Raw genomic sequence first — 16802 nt, forward strand, 5'->3', positions numbered from 1 at the left:
ATTCTGCCCTTTAAAATAGTCCCAACAATTTACAAACAAGAATAATGTGGCATAATGAAGGTAAGATTATAGCTGGGTGTAATGACACACTGTATTTTGCCAGTGTATCCCTGCTGCAATTAACAGGTAAGCTCCTCAGCAAAGCCATGGATCTTTCCTCTTGCTTATGCCAACGGAAAATCTGATTTTAAGGGAACCACAGCAATGAAACTCAAGTCTTAGACTTGCAGAGTAGAGTAAAAATTAATTCAGAGTTCATAGTGAGATCACTGTAAAGCTGAGACATGGAGCTACAAAAATGCCATACCAAAACTTAGCCTACAAGAATGTCCTGAGACGGGCTGCATTAAAGTTCATCACAATCTTCAAGACCCTTCAGAGAAAGGTACTTAAAAAGGGACAACAATTATTAAGAAAAGTGGTGGTCTTTGCTTAGCAAACTGCAGTTTCCCATTTTACATTTGTAAATGTAGAAATGTCTGTAAGCCAATGATTCTTGCTTTCCAAAGTAGATTCATGTGGACAATTTGACACCTGATTACAAGTGTCACTCACAATACTTGACAAATATCTAAAATAATCTAAAGAATTACTAACTGAAGTCTTCTAAGTGTTTTAAGAAAGCTCAGCCAGTTTATTATGCTTTTCTTCTGAGGCTATCCCTTTATTTTAGAGATACAGCACCTTAATATTTGTACAGTATCGAATGTATTTATCAAGAAGAGCAGTGAAGAAACTTGCATTGCTCCTGCATATGAGAAACAAAGCACTTTCTGAAGATGTCCTTCAAAATAAACAGCACCACTGACTTTGGAAACATATTGATAAATCTGACAGTCTAAAATTCAGCATTAAAAGCATGTGCAGCTAAGGAAGGTACTCCTTGAAAAATGGGAGATAAAAGGTAGATCTTAAAAATGAAGTGAATGTTTATGTTGCATTGAAGATTAAACAGCTTTAGAAAAAGCCTTTAATTTTTCTTTTTCTTTTTTTTCTCTGAGTCCTGAGATCCCTTTGAGCTACAAACTACATTATTACCTAAATTAAGCAACCTTCTCACTGCAATTAGTAATTTTATGCTACTAATTTTTCTGGTTCACACTGGAAAAATTTAAAGGAAGCTCAAAAGTGGAGGGACCAGATCCTACAAATCTCATTCATCTACCAGAGTTCAGCTCTGCATTCCCTTAGGAGCATCTGGAAATGTTTGAATAATAAAAGAAACACACTTCCACAGCACCAAACCTGGTGAACAGGCATTATTTGAACAGAATTTGTTGTCCTGCATTAGCCTGTTTCAGAAAATAGTAAGAAAATAGTATCTTTAGAAGGAGTTTTAGAGGGAAAAGGCTGTTTTCCAGAATGACTATCTTACCATGACCACCTTATCACTGATGCATGTGTAAAATGGCCCCTGGCCACCAGAATGAATTCCATTCTCAGTCCTCTGGAAAACAGAGTGTAAGTGCTGCTGTACCATAAGCTGCCCATGGCAGTCTTTTGAAAGACATATTTACAGCGAGACTGATGATTCGAAAGTCTGCCTCTTAGAGGCAGTGTGCTTACATGCAACATCATTTTCTCATGACTTTTGCCATACTAGTTATTTCCCTTTTGTTGAGGTTGGAGCACATCTCAAACAACATCGAACATGGGGAGAACACCCTCTCTTTTCAACAGGAGAGAGCACCTCTGCTTTTCAACAGACTATCTTTCAGCATAAAGCCACAAGCAGAGACACAGAAGTGTTGTACAAGACAGCTGCAAAACTCTGATTTTTCATCTTGTACTACTCCTTCCAGGTCTGCACAGTTATTTATGCACAGTTACTTGCACAGCAACAAACACACTTACTTGAACACCCTAATTATGGAAACTTGGGTCCATTCAGCAGCCGCTGGAAAGCATTTTCCTTATCTATTAATGAGGCAAACACACAGACTTGATCATGCCACCTTATCTAGTTCAAGTCTGTCTAATATTAGGCTGATTTTCTTTGAAGCACGTGGTAAGCTAGGTACTAGTGCAACTGCTGCAAATTGATACAAAGCTTACCCTCCACAAATAAAGATGTAACTGTGCAGATGTAGACAGTACTCATGGATGATATTTGCATAGCAAGTTGTAGTAAAGAACGAATAAGATGTTAAAAAATTCTATAAATGAGGTATCAGTTAGCCTAATGGTAGAGCAGGTAAACTAGTCAAGCCATATTCATACTAAATTTCATCTTCTGATTCCTGATCTCGTTCAGATGTCTTCAGTAATCCCATTTCCATGGACTGAGACTGTTTAACCTTTGAACGAACTGCCCTGAAAACAACAAAAAATGAGAGCTGTCAATAGTAACATTACATTAACTGTAATAGTAATGGTTTAAGCCCAGTTGGGAACCCAGAAAAAACCACGCAGCCCACCCTCTCACCACCCCCCCCTTTCCTCCCCCTGCTCCCAGAAGGATGGGGAGGAGAATCTAAAGAATATAACTCCCACGGGTTGAGATAAGAACAGTCCAGTAACTCAGGTATAACACAAATCACTACTGCTACCGCCAATAATGATAATGGTAAGGGAAATAACAAGGGAAGAGAATACAACCGCTCACCACCCGCCAACCAATACTCAGCCCGACCGAACAGTGATCTAACCCTTCCGGGTAACTGCCCCCAGTTTATATAGTGGGCATGACGTGTTGTGGTATGGAATATCTCTTTGGTCAGTTTGGGTCAGGTGCCCTGTCTCTGCTTCCTCCTGGCTTCCTCTCCTCCCTGACAGAGCACGAGGCTCACAAAGTCTTTGGTCAGAGTAAACATGACTTAGCAACAACTAAAAACATTGGTGTTATCAGTGCTGTTCCCAGGCCGAAAGTCAAAACACAGCACTGCACCAGCTACTAAGAAGGAGAAAAAATTACTGCTACTGCTGAACCCAGGACAAACTCAAAGGCTTATCTGGCCATTTTTATATGGTTAAAAACTGTTTAACTCCTGCATTTCATGAGGGAGTTAGGGTGACTGGTGTATGAAGACTTGTAGTGGGCCACTGTGGAAGGCATTGTAAAGATGACTTCTGCTTTCAAGCAGAATCTGGCCAGTATTTAACCACAGGCCTTGGTTGTAAATAGCTGTATGTTAGCATGAGTGACAACTGTACAATGCAAACATGTACCATGACATTAGTATGTGCTATATGTAGTGATACTACCTGAACGTACTGTTTGTAAGACATGCTGCAGCAGCCGCCATTCCCAGCATCAGAAAGGATGTAGGATTGCTGTCACCTACTCTATAGTTGCCATGCTTTACACAACAAACCCGTTACCCAACCTTGAATGCCAGTGTCTTTCAGACAAAAGATCCAAAATAACTGGCACCTTAGTTCTTGCAAGACTGCAAGAACTGCATCTGGCCAAAGCCTGATAAAATAGGGCTATTAGGATGGTAAGGGTAAACCGAGGGGTGAGAAGCATGTTTTGAACAGTGCAGGCAAAGGCTTAGTGAGGTCCTGCAGGCAGGTGATCACACATAGCAGAATCAGGCTCATTTTTATAACTAATTTAATACTGTGGTTGTAATTTTATCAGCATTAACATGAGAAAAAAAGGCTAACTTTAGAAATGGGGGAATGAAACTGGCTAGTGGAAAAGAAATCAGGTTTGATCACAAGAATTGCTAGCAATGAAACCTGTCCAATAATCTTCAAAGTCACAAAGCCTGCTGACTAAGTCACTTAGAACTAGAGATGATCACTGGGAGAGAAGATGCTGTAGGAAAAAAACTTCTCCTACTTCTAACTTCATATGCATGTACATATATGGAACACTATTAAGAAAGAGCTCCTTTTAAGTGAGAAGCATTATCCTTTCAGAGCTGTACTTCATGATTATTTTTCCCCTTTCTACTGAAGCAGTGAGTCATGTTGTCTTCATTGAGTAACAATACCTATTTTTATTTTACCTTTCAAGACAATTAATTACTTTGTAGAAAACTTGATTTGTCAGTGAGACATTTCTAAAATCAAGCTTCTGATAGACAAGTTTCCAAAGTTTTAGTGTTTCAGATAACTTACCAGCTGACTATTGTATAATTGACTGCAAGTATAAGAAAAGCAAAGGCGTAATGCCAGCAATAGCACATGGTCAGGAACATCATATTGGTATGATCCATCTGATTCCACTCTGGCCTCCCATTTGGAGGATAAAGCACAAAGCCAATCTGTAATAAAATAATAGATATTTAGCAAAAGTCATCTGATGTATATCCTTTGCTGTATCATGTTTTATGCTACCTATCACAAGGCAGGCATCTCTTTTTTTCTAAGTGCTGATTATTTCTGTGGTTATTATTAAAAACAATTTTGCAGTTGCACTCAGATGCAATGGATCATTTCACACAGTTCTGTGCAGAAGTGCCTTTGAAGATGCAGAGCCTGTCCCAGGAAACCCCTGCTCTTGCTCAGAGAATTAAGGACCCTGCCCAGCAAGTCCCACAACAATCACAGCTATGTACTGTATGGAAAGGGGCCAGTGCTCAGCGAGCTGACTTCATTTGGAGCTCGGCTCAGATGCCTCTATACAAACGCCCGTAGCATGGGGAACAAACAAGAGGAATTAGAGATGTGTGCACGACTGCAGGAGTATGATAAAGTAGGCATCACAGAAACATGGTGGGATGGCTCCTACGACTGGAATGTTGGAATGGAAGATTACAGGCTCTTTAGAAAAGACAGGCATGGCAGGCAGGGAGGGGGAGTTGCTATTTATGTTAGGGATAGGCTGGAGAGTATGGAACTCTGTCTGGGGATGGGTGAGCAGTTGACAGAGAGTTTGTGGGCCAACGTTAAAGGGAGAACAGCAATGGGGGACATTACTGTGGGGATCTGTTACAGACCTGTCCTGGGTTCAGCAGTAGCAGTCAGTTTTTCTCCTTCTTAGTAGCTGTTGCAGCACTGTGTTTTTGACTTTCGGCCTGGGAACAGAGCTGATAACACCGATGTTTAGACTGACCAAGGACTTTGTGAGTCTTATGCTCTGCCAGGGAGGAGGAGAAGCCGGGAGGAAGCAGGGACAGGACACCTGACCCAAACTAGCCAAAGAGGTATTCCATACCACAGCATGTCATGCCCAGGATGTAGAATTGAGAGTGTCCGGAAGGGCTGGATCACTGCAGGGTGGGGTTGAGGTACCGGTCGGTGAGCAGTTGTATTCTCTTCCCTTGTTATTTCCTTTATCATTATTATTATTGGTGGCAGCAGTAGTGATTTGTATTAAACTGTTCTTATCTCAACCCGTGGGAGCTGCATTCTTTCGATTCTCCTCCCCGTCCCTCCAGGAGCGGAGGGAAGAAAGGTGGGGGGGGAAGTAGACTGCGTGGTTCTGATTTACGGCCTGGGCTTAAACCACGACAAGACCGCCTGATCAAGAGGACTCTGTGGATGAAGTGCTCTATAGGCAGATAGGAACAGCCTCACGCTCACAGGCCCTTGTTCTCATGGGGGACTTCAACCACCCTGACGTCTGTTGGAGTGAAGGTACAGCCCGGCATAAGCAATCCAGGAGGTTCCTCGATTGTGTGGAAGACAACTTCCTTCTGCAAGTAATAGAGGAGCCGACAAGGAGAGGTGCCATGCTTGATCTCGTGCTCACCAACAGGGAAGGGCTCCTTGGAAATGTGATGCTCCAGGGCAGCCTTGGTTGCAGTGACCACGAGATGGTCGAATTCGAGATCCTCGGGACAGTGAGAAGAGCGTGCAGCAAGCTCACTGCCCTGGACTTCAAGAGAGCAGACCTTGGCCTCTTCAGGAACCTGCTTAGTAAGGTTCCATGGGATACAGCCCTAGAGGGCAGGGGGGCCCAAGACTCTTGGTTGTTATTCAAGGATCACCTGCTCCGAGCTCAGGAGTATTGCATCCCAACTAGAAGGAAGTGCAGCAGGAGGGCCAGGAGATCTCCTTGGATGGATAAGGAGCTGCTCAGGAAAATTCAAAGGAAAAAAGAGGCTTATAGAAGGTGGAAGCAGGGACAGGCGGCCTGGGAAGATACAGGGATGTTGGCCGGAAAGCTAGGGACCAGGTGAGGAAGGCTAAGGCCTAGTTAGAACTGAACTTGGCTAGGGATGTTAAGGATAACAGGAAGGGATTCTATAGGTACGTAGCGAGTAAAAGACAGACTAGGGACAACGTAGGCCCCCTTCAGAAGATATCGGGAGAACTGGCTACTCAGGATTTGGAGAAGGCTGAGGTTTTTAATGACTTCTTTGCCTCAGTCTTCACTGGCAAAGTCTCTGACCGCACCACCCAAGTCTTGGAAGGTGAACACAGGGACTGTGAGAATGAAGACCCTAGGCCCACTGTAGGAGAGGATCTGGTTCAAGACCATCTTAAAAACCTAAACATACACAAGTCCATGGGACCTGATGAAATCCATCCGCGGGTCCTGAAGGAGCTGGCGAATGAAGTTGCTAAGCCACTGGCCATCATATTTGAAAAATCATGGCAGTCAGGTGAAGTTCCCGAAGACTGGAAAACAGATAATATAACCCCCATTTTCAAGAAGGGGAAAATGGATGATACAGGGAATTACAGACCAGTCAGTCTCACCTCTGTGCCCGGCAAAATCTTGGAGCACATTCTCCTGGAAGGCATGCTAAGGCACACGAAAAACAACGAGGTGCTTGGTGACAGCCAGCAGGGCTTCACTAAGGGGAAATCCTGCCTGACCAGTTTGGTGGCCTTCTATGATGGGGCTACGAAACTGATGGACGGGGCAGAGCAGTTGACGTCATCTACCTGGACTTGTGCGAAGCGTTCGACACTGTCCCACATGACATCCTTGTCTCTAAATTGGAGAGACATCAACTTGATGGGTGGACCACTTGGTGGATAAAGAACTGGCTGGGTGGTCACACACAAAGAGTTGTGGTCAATGGCTCAATGTCCAGATGGAGACCGGTAACGAGTGGTGTCCCTCAGAGACTGGTGTTGGGACCGGTCTTGTTCAACATCTTTGTCGGTGACATGGACAGTGGGATTGAGTGCGCCCTCAGCAAGTTTGCTGATGACACCAAGTTGTGTGGTTTGGTTGATACGCCGGAGGGAAGGGATGCCATCCAGAGAGACCTTGACACGCTTGTGAGGTGGGCTGATGCCAACCTGATGAAGTTTAACCATGCCAAGTGCAAGGTCCTACACCTGGGTTGGAGCAATCGCAGGCACGGCTACAGGTTGGGTAGAGAAGAGGTTCAGAGCAGCCCTGCAGAGAAGGACTTGGGGGTGTTGGTCGATGAGAAAATGAACATGAGCTGGCAGTGTGCGCTCGCAGCCCAGAAAGCCAACTGTATCCTGGGCTGCATCAAGAGGAGCGTGACCAGCAGGTCGAAGGAGGTTGTCCTGCCCCTCTACTCTGCTCATGAGACCTCACTTGGAGTATTGTGTGCAGTTCTGATGTCCTCAACATAAAAAGGACATGGAACTGTTGGAACAAGTCCAGAGGAGGGCCACGAGGATGATCAGGGGACTGGAGCACCTCCTGTATGAAGAGAGGCTGAGAAAGTTGGGGCTGTTCAGCCTGGAGAAGAGAAGGTTGCGTGGAGACCTCATAGCAGCCTTCCAGTATCTGAAGGGGGCCTACAAGGGTGCTGGGGAGGGACTATTCATCAGGGACTGTAGTGACAGGACAAGGGGTAATGGGTTAAAAGTTAAACAGGGGAAGTTTAGATTGGATATAAGGAAGAAATTCTTTGCTGAGAGGGTGGTGAGGCACTGGAATGGGTTGCCCAGGGAGGTTGTGAATGCTCCATCCTTGGTGGTGTTCAAGGCCAGGTTGGATGAGGCCTTGGGTGGCATGGTTTAGTGTGAGGGTTTTCCCTGCCCATGGCAGGGGGGTTGGAACTAGATGATCTTAAGGTCCTTTCCAACCCTAACTATTCTATGATTCCATGAACTGCAAACACATCACCAACAAGAAAGCCTACCCGACCGTTTGCACTGACTCACTTCTTCCCAAGAGTGTCTGGGAATGTGCTACATGGTTCTGAAGATGAACAATAAATTAATAAATAAAGGTGAACATAAGTCTATTTCTTCTGGGCCATCCAGGGAAAAAGTCAGGTTTTGAAATTACTTAAAAATAGAGCTGTCACCCAAGGCTATAAGGCCATGTGAAATACATAGCTAATTTGTATATTCAGAGTTGGAAAAGATCAAATTCATATTAATGCATAAGGTGGGAAGCTAGTAATCCTGTGGCTACACAGGGATCTGCATGACAAGCACTGGTCCTCTGTACTGCCTAATACTCTTCAGAGTCATGGTTCAGCAGTTCAGCTGAGAATTTAGGAGCTGGGAAGAGGAGAGGAAGGAGGATGGGAGGAGTGCATTTTGCATTTCCATGCAGAGAATTCAATGAATGAGGGAGTTGATGATGCAGAAGGTCCCTTTACTTTTTACAAATCTGTCAATCTGCAGCCAGTATGTGGTTTTCAGAAACACATATGGCTGAAGTCTCCTGCAGGTGTGAAAAAAGCCACACTTAAATTGCTTGCATTTTTAGTTCTTCAATTTTTCACTTTGAAACAAAAAACACATTGTCTCCAGAGCTAAAGAAATAACTTTTTCTAAAATTAGACTGGACAGACAACAAAGAGTAAATGGTTGTGTCTAATTCCTCTTATGTAAAGCTTCTTAAATCACCCACAAAAAGTGTACAAACAAGAAAATAACCACAAAGTGCTGCAGCACCAGGTTCTTGAGTTCACTTATAGAAAAATACTGCCATTGAGGAGGTCTGTCTTCTTGCCAGAGCAAGTATTTAGACATTTGATTTGGTGCTGAGTGTCCAGTTCTCCTAAGAAACAGCAAACATTATTTTTCATCATGTCTGGCCAGCATATAAAAAAGGGAAGCCAGTCTAGACATGCTGGAAAGAAAAATCTATGGAGTGACCTCAGTTCTCCACTGTAAGATGAAACACACATCAGCATTAGTGCTCCTATTTCTTTGTTATGACAGCAGAGCAATTCATTAAATTCCTTCTCTTGTTCTGACAGTAGAGACAGAGTCACTATCAAATATCTGTTGATTGGATAGAATCACAAGTAAGGGCATGGAAGCTGCATTTTGAAGAGTCCTTTCGGAAGCCACATTCTTGAAATATCACAGTTTCAGCTGTTTTTTCTTCTGCTCAGTTTCCAGAGCCCTGGAAAAGCAGGAGGCTTTGCATCACCCAGTTTCTTCATGCAGATTGGGAGCTTAAATACCTTTTGAGCTGGGCAATGTCAATGAGTGCATTGCCTCACCCATCCAGTACTCCGCTGGGCATCTATTCACTGCTCCAGCAGCTGACTGGAGATTATCTTCATAAAGAACAGCATATATTGCTGGGCTCTAAAAACACTGCCATTTAGCTTGTGGATTTGGAACAGGACGTTATAGGGGTCAGAAAGAATGGTCAGTGAACAAGGGAGAGCTCAAGAAAACCTCCTTAGCTTTTTTATTGATAAAATGCACAAGAAGTAAAATGGCTTCTGCTTCTTCTTCTGTAAACTTGATGCAAGAAATACTTTTATCTCTTTAAAGGGACATTAAGAGTGCATTGTTTTCTATGAGTACTTTTAGGTCTGTGTTTAAAAGGCATATTGTATCTCCTATGAAACATCTTCAAAGGGCTAAATCACTAATTTTGGTGAAGGAAGAAGGTCCTAAGGCAGAAAAGTGACCTACCTGCCAGAACCAGCTGCCTTGTAATATGCAAAGGCTTGTACGAAGCATCTCTAGCACAATACTGCCACGGAAGAAAACTTCCAGAAATATGCAAACAGCAGCTCCAAAGATAGCAAACAGCAGTAACTGATGAACATGAACATCCAGCATGGCTCTCCCATGAAGATGGTAGCAAAAGAGAAAACCTGGAGGAAATTAAGTGATCATTTTAAGATACTTTCTTCCTTTGAAATCTCCCTGCATCTGTTTTCATAAAACAGTGAACCTTTAGCATTTCTCTTTATGCCAATATCACCTTCTTAGTTGAACTAACAGCAATTTTAAAGACTAATTCTTAAGTATTGTGTACTCCAACTCTTCAGTTCAGACCAGAAAATTGCATGGGAAGTTGTAGCTCTGCCACCCTTCGTTTAAAACACATTAACAAAAAGTGTCATTTGTCTGTGCCTGCGGTGTAACAAGAGGGATGCTATGAGATATGTGTGTACAGAAAACACAAAATGAGTGTGTCTCTGGTGCAATTGCAACATGTGATTGCTGTACAAGTGGAAAAGCGCTCTAACTTGTGGGCCATGTCTGTACATACATTGAAGCACATACCTGAGCACTTATCCAAAACAGGCTTGTGCTGCTATTTTTATAACATTTCTGTTGCTATCTAAGCCATCTGGGAAACCACAGATACACCTCTAGGATGTGTGACCATGCTCTGGGCTGCAGTGAAGTTTGAAGAGGACCGAGACTGATCATTCTTAGGCATTTCAGAGAGTTAAACACCCAGCTCCTGCAGGCTCATTCTCTAAGACTGATGTGAGACCCAAGACACATTCCCCTGTGCAAGTTTCACACACACTTCTGCAGGAAGAGGTAAACTGACCTTCAATAAACACTGCTAACGAAAGCATCATCTTGTCCATGGCCACTGGCAGTGCGCTGGTCCCGTGAGCCACAATGTCAACCAACCCTGAAATGCCATAGAAGAGGTACATGGTGGCATGCTGCCAGTTCATGAGGTGATCCCAGTGCTTTTCCTCATAATTGTACAGCTTCAGATGAGGTCCATCAGGAACAAACTGCTCAGCCACCATTCCTGCACATGAAATGAAAAGTGTAACTTTTTGTCTTGATGCTTAAGGTGATGATAAGTCTTTATACAAACAATAGAGGAAACAATATATTCCCATGCAGCGTAACACCGATCAATTTGAGATTTAGTCTGGCTGCCTGAGGATTGCTCTGCGTGACTGCTACGTTTCCTCTCTTCTGCCCAGTTCAGCCGTTTGCAATAAAGTTTTTAACATGTTCGAATTCAAGTGAAAATGCACAGAGGTCTCAAAGATATTAATTTTATATAAATTTACAAGAAAATAGGCAGTGGGTGGAGGAGAGATGAAATAAGCTGCTTTCCTGATGGAAAGACCACAGAGTGAGCTAGAGTATATATTAAGCATCACATAATTCAGAGAAGAGAAAGCCAGGGAAAACCAGGCTTCATCTCTGCTCCTGGTTGGACTAGCTGCATCTTGCAGTTTCCAGCAGTGAACAGCTATTCTGTGCTGGTTTTTTTTTTCCTAACAATTGCTATTGTAGTAGTCCTCTAACTGAATTTTTCAGCTGCCTTCTCCTGTGGTTCAAACATGAGTATAACACATGCTGAAGTTGCCAAAAGAAAGATTTACCATTTCAGTCCCCTACAATGTGCAGGATGACAGAGTTCAGACTTTTAAATCAAAGGGGATTTTTCCTATAAAGGCATAAAAGAAAATCCCTCCACTATGCAGTTATTAAAAGTCCCATGAGAATGTATACAAAGTTAGTATTTGAATTGCTGCTCCATTGCCTCCCTTACCTTGGCCCCCTCAGTGTCTTACTAACTAGCTGCTGTACTCCAGCAAGAGGAAAGCTGCTTTTAGATACTTTATATAATCAGTGAAGTTTGGGAAGGGTTTAAAATATGTTATGCTTTAAAACTTTAAAGTTAAATACATTGCTTATAAAGCACAGGCCAGCATCATGCTGTATAGGTAGATATCCTGCAGTACAAAAGCAATACTTTTGCACCTTTATTTCAAATTTCCTAACACGGAAACAACAGGGTTTACTCTTTCTGCTGCTTTCACTCTTTGTCCTCGCCAGGGTTTCTTGTCCACATTTGTGAACTGAAATTACCATATGTTAAAATAATAGGGTTTTGTTTCATGGTGAAAATAAAAAGGCTAAATGAGTATTTTAGCTGCCCAACTACCTCTAGACACTGGGGACGTATGAAGGACGTCCCCACTCACACCTCAAAATGAATTATTTAGGTTTTGATAATTTTTTAAGGCATATCAAAGTACTGTACACACAGTGTCTCTTCAGGGCTGATCTTGAAGAAGAGCAAGAACAAGATTTTGGCACAGCCTGCACCTTGATTGGAAACCAAGCAACTCTGAGCATCTAAAGAAGAGCAGACAGAATCTAAAAATCTAAAAATACTAAAAATTAAGATCCTTTTCAACTTGAAAGCTACATGTGCTGAGCTCCCCAGGCCCCCTTGTTATTTAGCTTACTTATTCTAGAAAGATAAATTGCTAACATACAGCCTGCTGCAACATAAACAAGAACTAAGCACTTCCAGTTGGCTGCACAACTCACTAAACCATCCCCATGGCTTTGTGCCCAGGCCAGTCTGCAACAGAAGGAGAAACAAGCCACCACCAGCACCCCGTCGCAACAGTCCTGCAGCAGTAACATAGAATCATAGAATAGTTAGGGTTGGAAAGAACCTTAAGATCATCTAGTTCCAACCCCCCTGCCATGGGCAGGGACACCCCACACTAAACCATGTCACCCAAGGCCTCATCCAACCTGGCCTTGAACACCACCAAGGATGGAGCATTCACAACCTCCCTGGGCAACCCATTCCAGTGCCTCACCACCCTCTCAGTAAAGAATTTCTTCCTTATATCCAATCTAAACTTCCCCTGTTTAAGTTTGAACCTGTTACCCCTTGTCCTGTCACTACAGTCCCTAATGAATAGTCCCTCCCCAGCATCCTTGTAGGCCCCCTTCAGACACTGGAAGGCTGCTATGAGGTCTCCACGCAGCCTTCTCTTCTCCAGGCTGAACAGACACAACTTTCTCAGCCTGTCTCCATACGGGAGGTCTGGAGTTCAGTCTTTCCCTGTAAATATTTTCACTTTAAATTACACCAGTGGAGAAGCATCTGCATTTACATATTTTATCAATAACTCAGTGGAGACTACCAACATCTGAGATGGTTGGATTCCAAACAGAAAAGCAATGCCCCCACAGTCTGGTGTTCTCAGTCTGCATGTGAGAGCCCCTTGCCTAAATATCTTTTCTCCCTCCCTGAAGTAGTGAACAGCATATGAACACTCGGATCTGCTCTGAACTTGTCAGGAGACTCAGCTCCAGAAGAGTGCTATGGATGGAAACCCTGTTATGGTCATAACTGTGTAATTAATAGCAGTAGCCCCACTAGTTCTTAGATTCTTGGTGTTTAAAAGACAAAACACTAAAACACAATATATTTTATCAGAGGGGAAAAAAAAAAAAAGATAGTGTTAAAAGACATAGCCTTTTCATTGTCAGCCGACCTTACTTACCGATCAGGGCAAAGACAGCTTTGATGATCCCCTCTACAAACTCCAGGCGCTGAAATCCTGCCCTGGAACCAAGGTAGCAAGCATTCTTGTTTTTTCGACAGGCATACTTCAGTGGGTACTTCACTGACCACCACAAGCCAAAAAGAAGGAAAAAGCTTCCAGGGAGGGCATGCCCTTTGAAATTGCCCATGGTTTACTGCTAGGCAACACCTGAAGGTGAAACAAATGGGAGATTAGCAGGAGAATTCTGTGGGTTATAATTTTAAAGTATCTCCTTGCATAGATCAAAAAAAGTATCATAGAATTAAGTACTCACACTCTATTTAAAAATTAATGTGGGTACTCATCTTCACTGGTTATTCCAGACACCCAGCCAGTCTCCCCAGTTTCATAGCTGTGCAGAACCAAAGTAAAAGACCCAACTGCAAGGCATCTGACCTGAAATACAGAGCTGGCAGTTGGCAAAGTGAGAGAAAAAATGCCATAATGCACTACATCATGCTGTTGAAGTTACACTAGCAAAAGAGACACATGAATATTCACAATTTGGTTCTTTCACCTTTAGAGGGGGTTTTCTGTTTCCTCACTGCACAAACAGAAATCAAGACAATACCTGACTGAAGGAAATCCAAGTTGTATACAGATACAACAGGTAGCTATTCACTAATGAATTGTATTTTGTATTCCAATTTGAAGTCTTGTTATGATTTACAAACATCAAGCCACTCTCAGTATTTGATAGGTGAATTATGCACCCACAATTAGATGCACATTATCAAGTACACCAAGTACACTGAGTGATAAGGTTATTAGTTAATGTTATACAGTTATTTAAAAGCAGTGCCATTAATAAAAGCTAGTAATTCTGGTCATCATCCAAACTTTAAGGAGAGTTAACTTAGCTCCAATAGCTTCTTCATTAAACTGCCAGTTCTAATGTTAAATAGCCATTTTTCTTTAAGTTATTATAAACTGAGTTATTGTGCGACCCAAAGGCATACTAAATCTTTGCAGAGGTTAAAATAAAGGATAACCACTTTAGAAGCATTGGAAATCTGTATTTTCTGTTATTATTGTTGCTGATTTATAGATCTGATCACCACACTACACTGTAGCTATCTGGTTGTGCGTAGAATACGGAGGCTTTGGTATATTTTTCTTTCCAGTAAGTATTTTGTATGGTCAGCTCTGCATGAGAAGTTTTAAGCTGTGGCTTGTGAGCCATAGAGTACTTGCAGATGGTTCACATAATGCTGTCTAGTCACGTAGTGTGAGCTCTCTCCTGTTTCTGGAGGCTAAGCTCCACTGAAAGCATTATTTTGATTTTTTTTTTAAGAAGAGAAACTTGCACAGGTCCTGAAGCTGCCGTAAGACTATTACTCAACTGCATGAGGAAACGTGACCTATATAGCCACAAAGGAGAATTAAAAAAATACAAATGTTCATGTGTCATGTGAGGCAGCCTGTGATTTAAACAGGGATGCTGAAGAATGTCCTGTCCCTGCTGCCTGTCCCCTCCTCTTCCAGAGCTGATGTCTCCCAGTGCTGCAGAAGGGGAGGGGTGAGTTTTAAAAGCTTTCCCTGGATAAAACTCCACTTAGCTAATTTCTACGGATACTTTCTACTTACTTTACTGAAGTACAGGAAAAGGGAAACGTGATACTTGTTGCCCAAGGAAGCCCATTTCTGGATGTGTCCTCACAGGTGCCAAGTGCTGGCATCTGAGCATACCTTTTACTTCATACTGGAAGGAAATCATGCAGAGGTGGCTGCACTAAGCCCTGTGAAGGCTTCTGGGGAAGCAGCACCTGACAGCCATGGGGCAGCCAAAGAGAGAATGAGGGACATGTTTATCTATTCTTATGAAATGTAGAGGACTCTATTTGGGGTTTCTGCTGTCTGGGGAAGGGCTCCTGCATGCTACTTGTCTTCTGTTAAGTAGAAAAGCAAGGGTGCCATGCCCAGAGCTGTTGTGGGAGGCTTTGCCTCACTTGCTGGCTGGCTGGCCACCCCAATCAGGGCAGCAAAAGCTGTGAGGAGGAGCAAGCAATGACAGGCCTGGTAGGTAGCTCTCAGCACGGGCCCCCAGCCGCCAGGATGGTGATGACCACCTCCATCCCATTCACAAAACACTGAATTAATCTCTAAACCTCCCTGGGGCTGAGCTTAGTGGTGCTAAATCAGCCTGCTTGTGAGCTGAGCATCTCCGATCCTAGCTCAGGGTGGGCTGGGAAGTGGAGGAGGAGGAGGTGGCAGTCCAAGGGTTGGGAGAGCCTTTCTCTGCTTCCTCTGCCTTCCTCAACACCTTGAAAGCTCTGCTAGGTTTATGCCTGTTTTATTTGCAGGTGGAGAAAGCACTGCTCAGTCTTGAGCAGCCTACAGCACAGTCAGGCAGTAAGTGGTGTGGCTGGGGGGCTCAGACCCCAGGTTAGACCCAGCTCCATGGTGTCACTGAAAAGGTATCTCATTCTGGGATGTCTTTAATTCAAAGAATCTGCCCAGCTTCTTGTGCATTACTGCCAGTACTCACTGCACCATAGTTTGCCTCAAAAAAGGGCAATATTAATGGGAGCTAAAGTTTTAGGCAGTTGCCTAAACAGTGCTTTAAAGTTTGAAAAACTTGTTTTGCTTTGGAAGCCTTAATTTCTGGTTCTTCTAAAACTTCCTGGTCTGAAAGGCATTGTAGCACACTGGGTTTTTCCCTTCCTTGCATGAAAGGAGAAGGGGAAGACTGGAGAGTGGCCTTTCCTCACCATATGTCTGATCTCACTGAATACCTTTCCTTAGAAGGACTTTATTCATTAGATATTATTCAACACAGCTACTAAGCACTTTAAATAGGAAGATTTACCCTGTAACTCACATCACCTATATCAAAGGGAGATACTGGATTAAAAAACTAAATTAAACCCGTGAAAAGCCTTCCTTTAGGAGACTACAGCAGCAATTAGAGTCAAATGAACAACAGTGTGCTAATGGCATTTGTAGTGCATGGTATAGAAAACTTCAAAAGCAATACTCAGTCTGTAAATTCACACCTGGATTAGCTAGAGCTCTAATCACTGCAGGATATTTCTGCCCTAAATCTGGGTAATCCATCAGGATACTCTGTTTAAAACTATTTTTTCCTTTTAAGAACAACGGAAGAGAAGTCTGATACAGCAGCTACTGTTGCATATCCAATATAAACAAAACAGAACCAGAAAAAATGATGTTTTGCCATAAGCAATACAATCACGTATTATTTGCTTTAGAGAGTGTAAACTTCAGTTTGAGTTTGTCAAAAAATGTTGGGGATTATTTGTGGGATCTCTCTAGAAAGAGGCATATCAGATCTGTGAGTCAGCTGCTGTGGCACACCTTTGGAACACTGAATCTCAGCACAGTGGGCTTCAGAAAGGATTTACATAAATTACACTTTAAATTCTTAGTAAACTTGAAAACATTATGACAGAAATAGCCTTAAACTTTGAA

The 16802-nt window shown here is 42.9% G+C and overlaps 1 protein-coding gene across 1 annotated transcript; it reads right to left on the reverse strand.

The window, feature by feature from the left end:
• Nucleotides 1-2219: 2219 nt before the first annotated feature.
• Nucleotides 2220-13518, reverse strand: TMEM45A (transmembrane protein 45A; the record flags this gene model as incomplete). Its single annotated transcript, XM_080612307.1, has 5 exons — nucleotides 2220-2313; nucleotides 4069-4214; nucleotides 9718-9902; nucleotides 10595-10807; nucleotides 13329-13518. 5 exons carry the CDS (start codon nucleotides 13516-13518, stop codon nucleotides 2220-2222), a joined length of 828 nt encoding a protein of 275 aa, XP_080468433.1.
• Between the last annotated feature and the right edge of the window lie 3284 nt (nucleotides 13519-16802).

Source organism: Psittacula echo, assembly GCF_963264785.1.
Source record: "Psittacula echo genome assembly, chromosome: 3".
NCBI classification, from domain to species: domain Eukaryota; kingdom Metazoa; phylum Chordata; class Aves; order Psittaciformes; family Psittacidae; genus Psittacula; species Psittacula echo.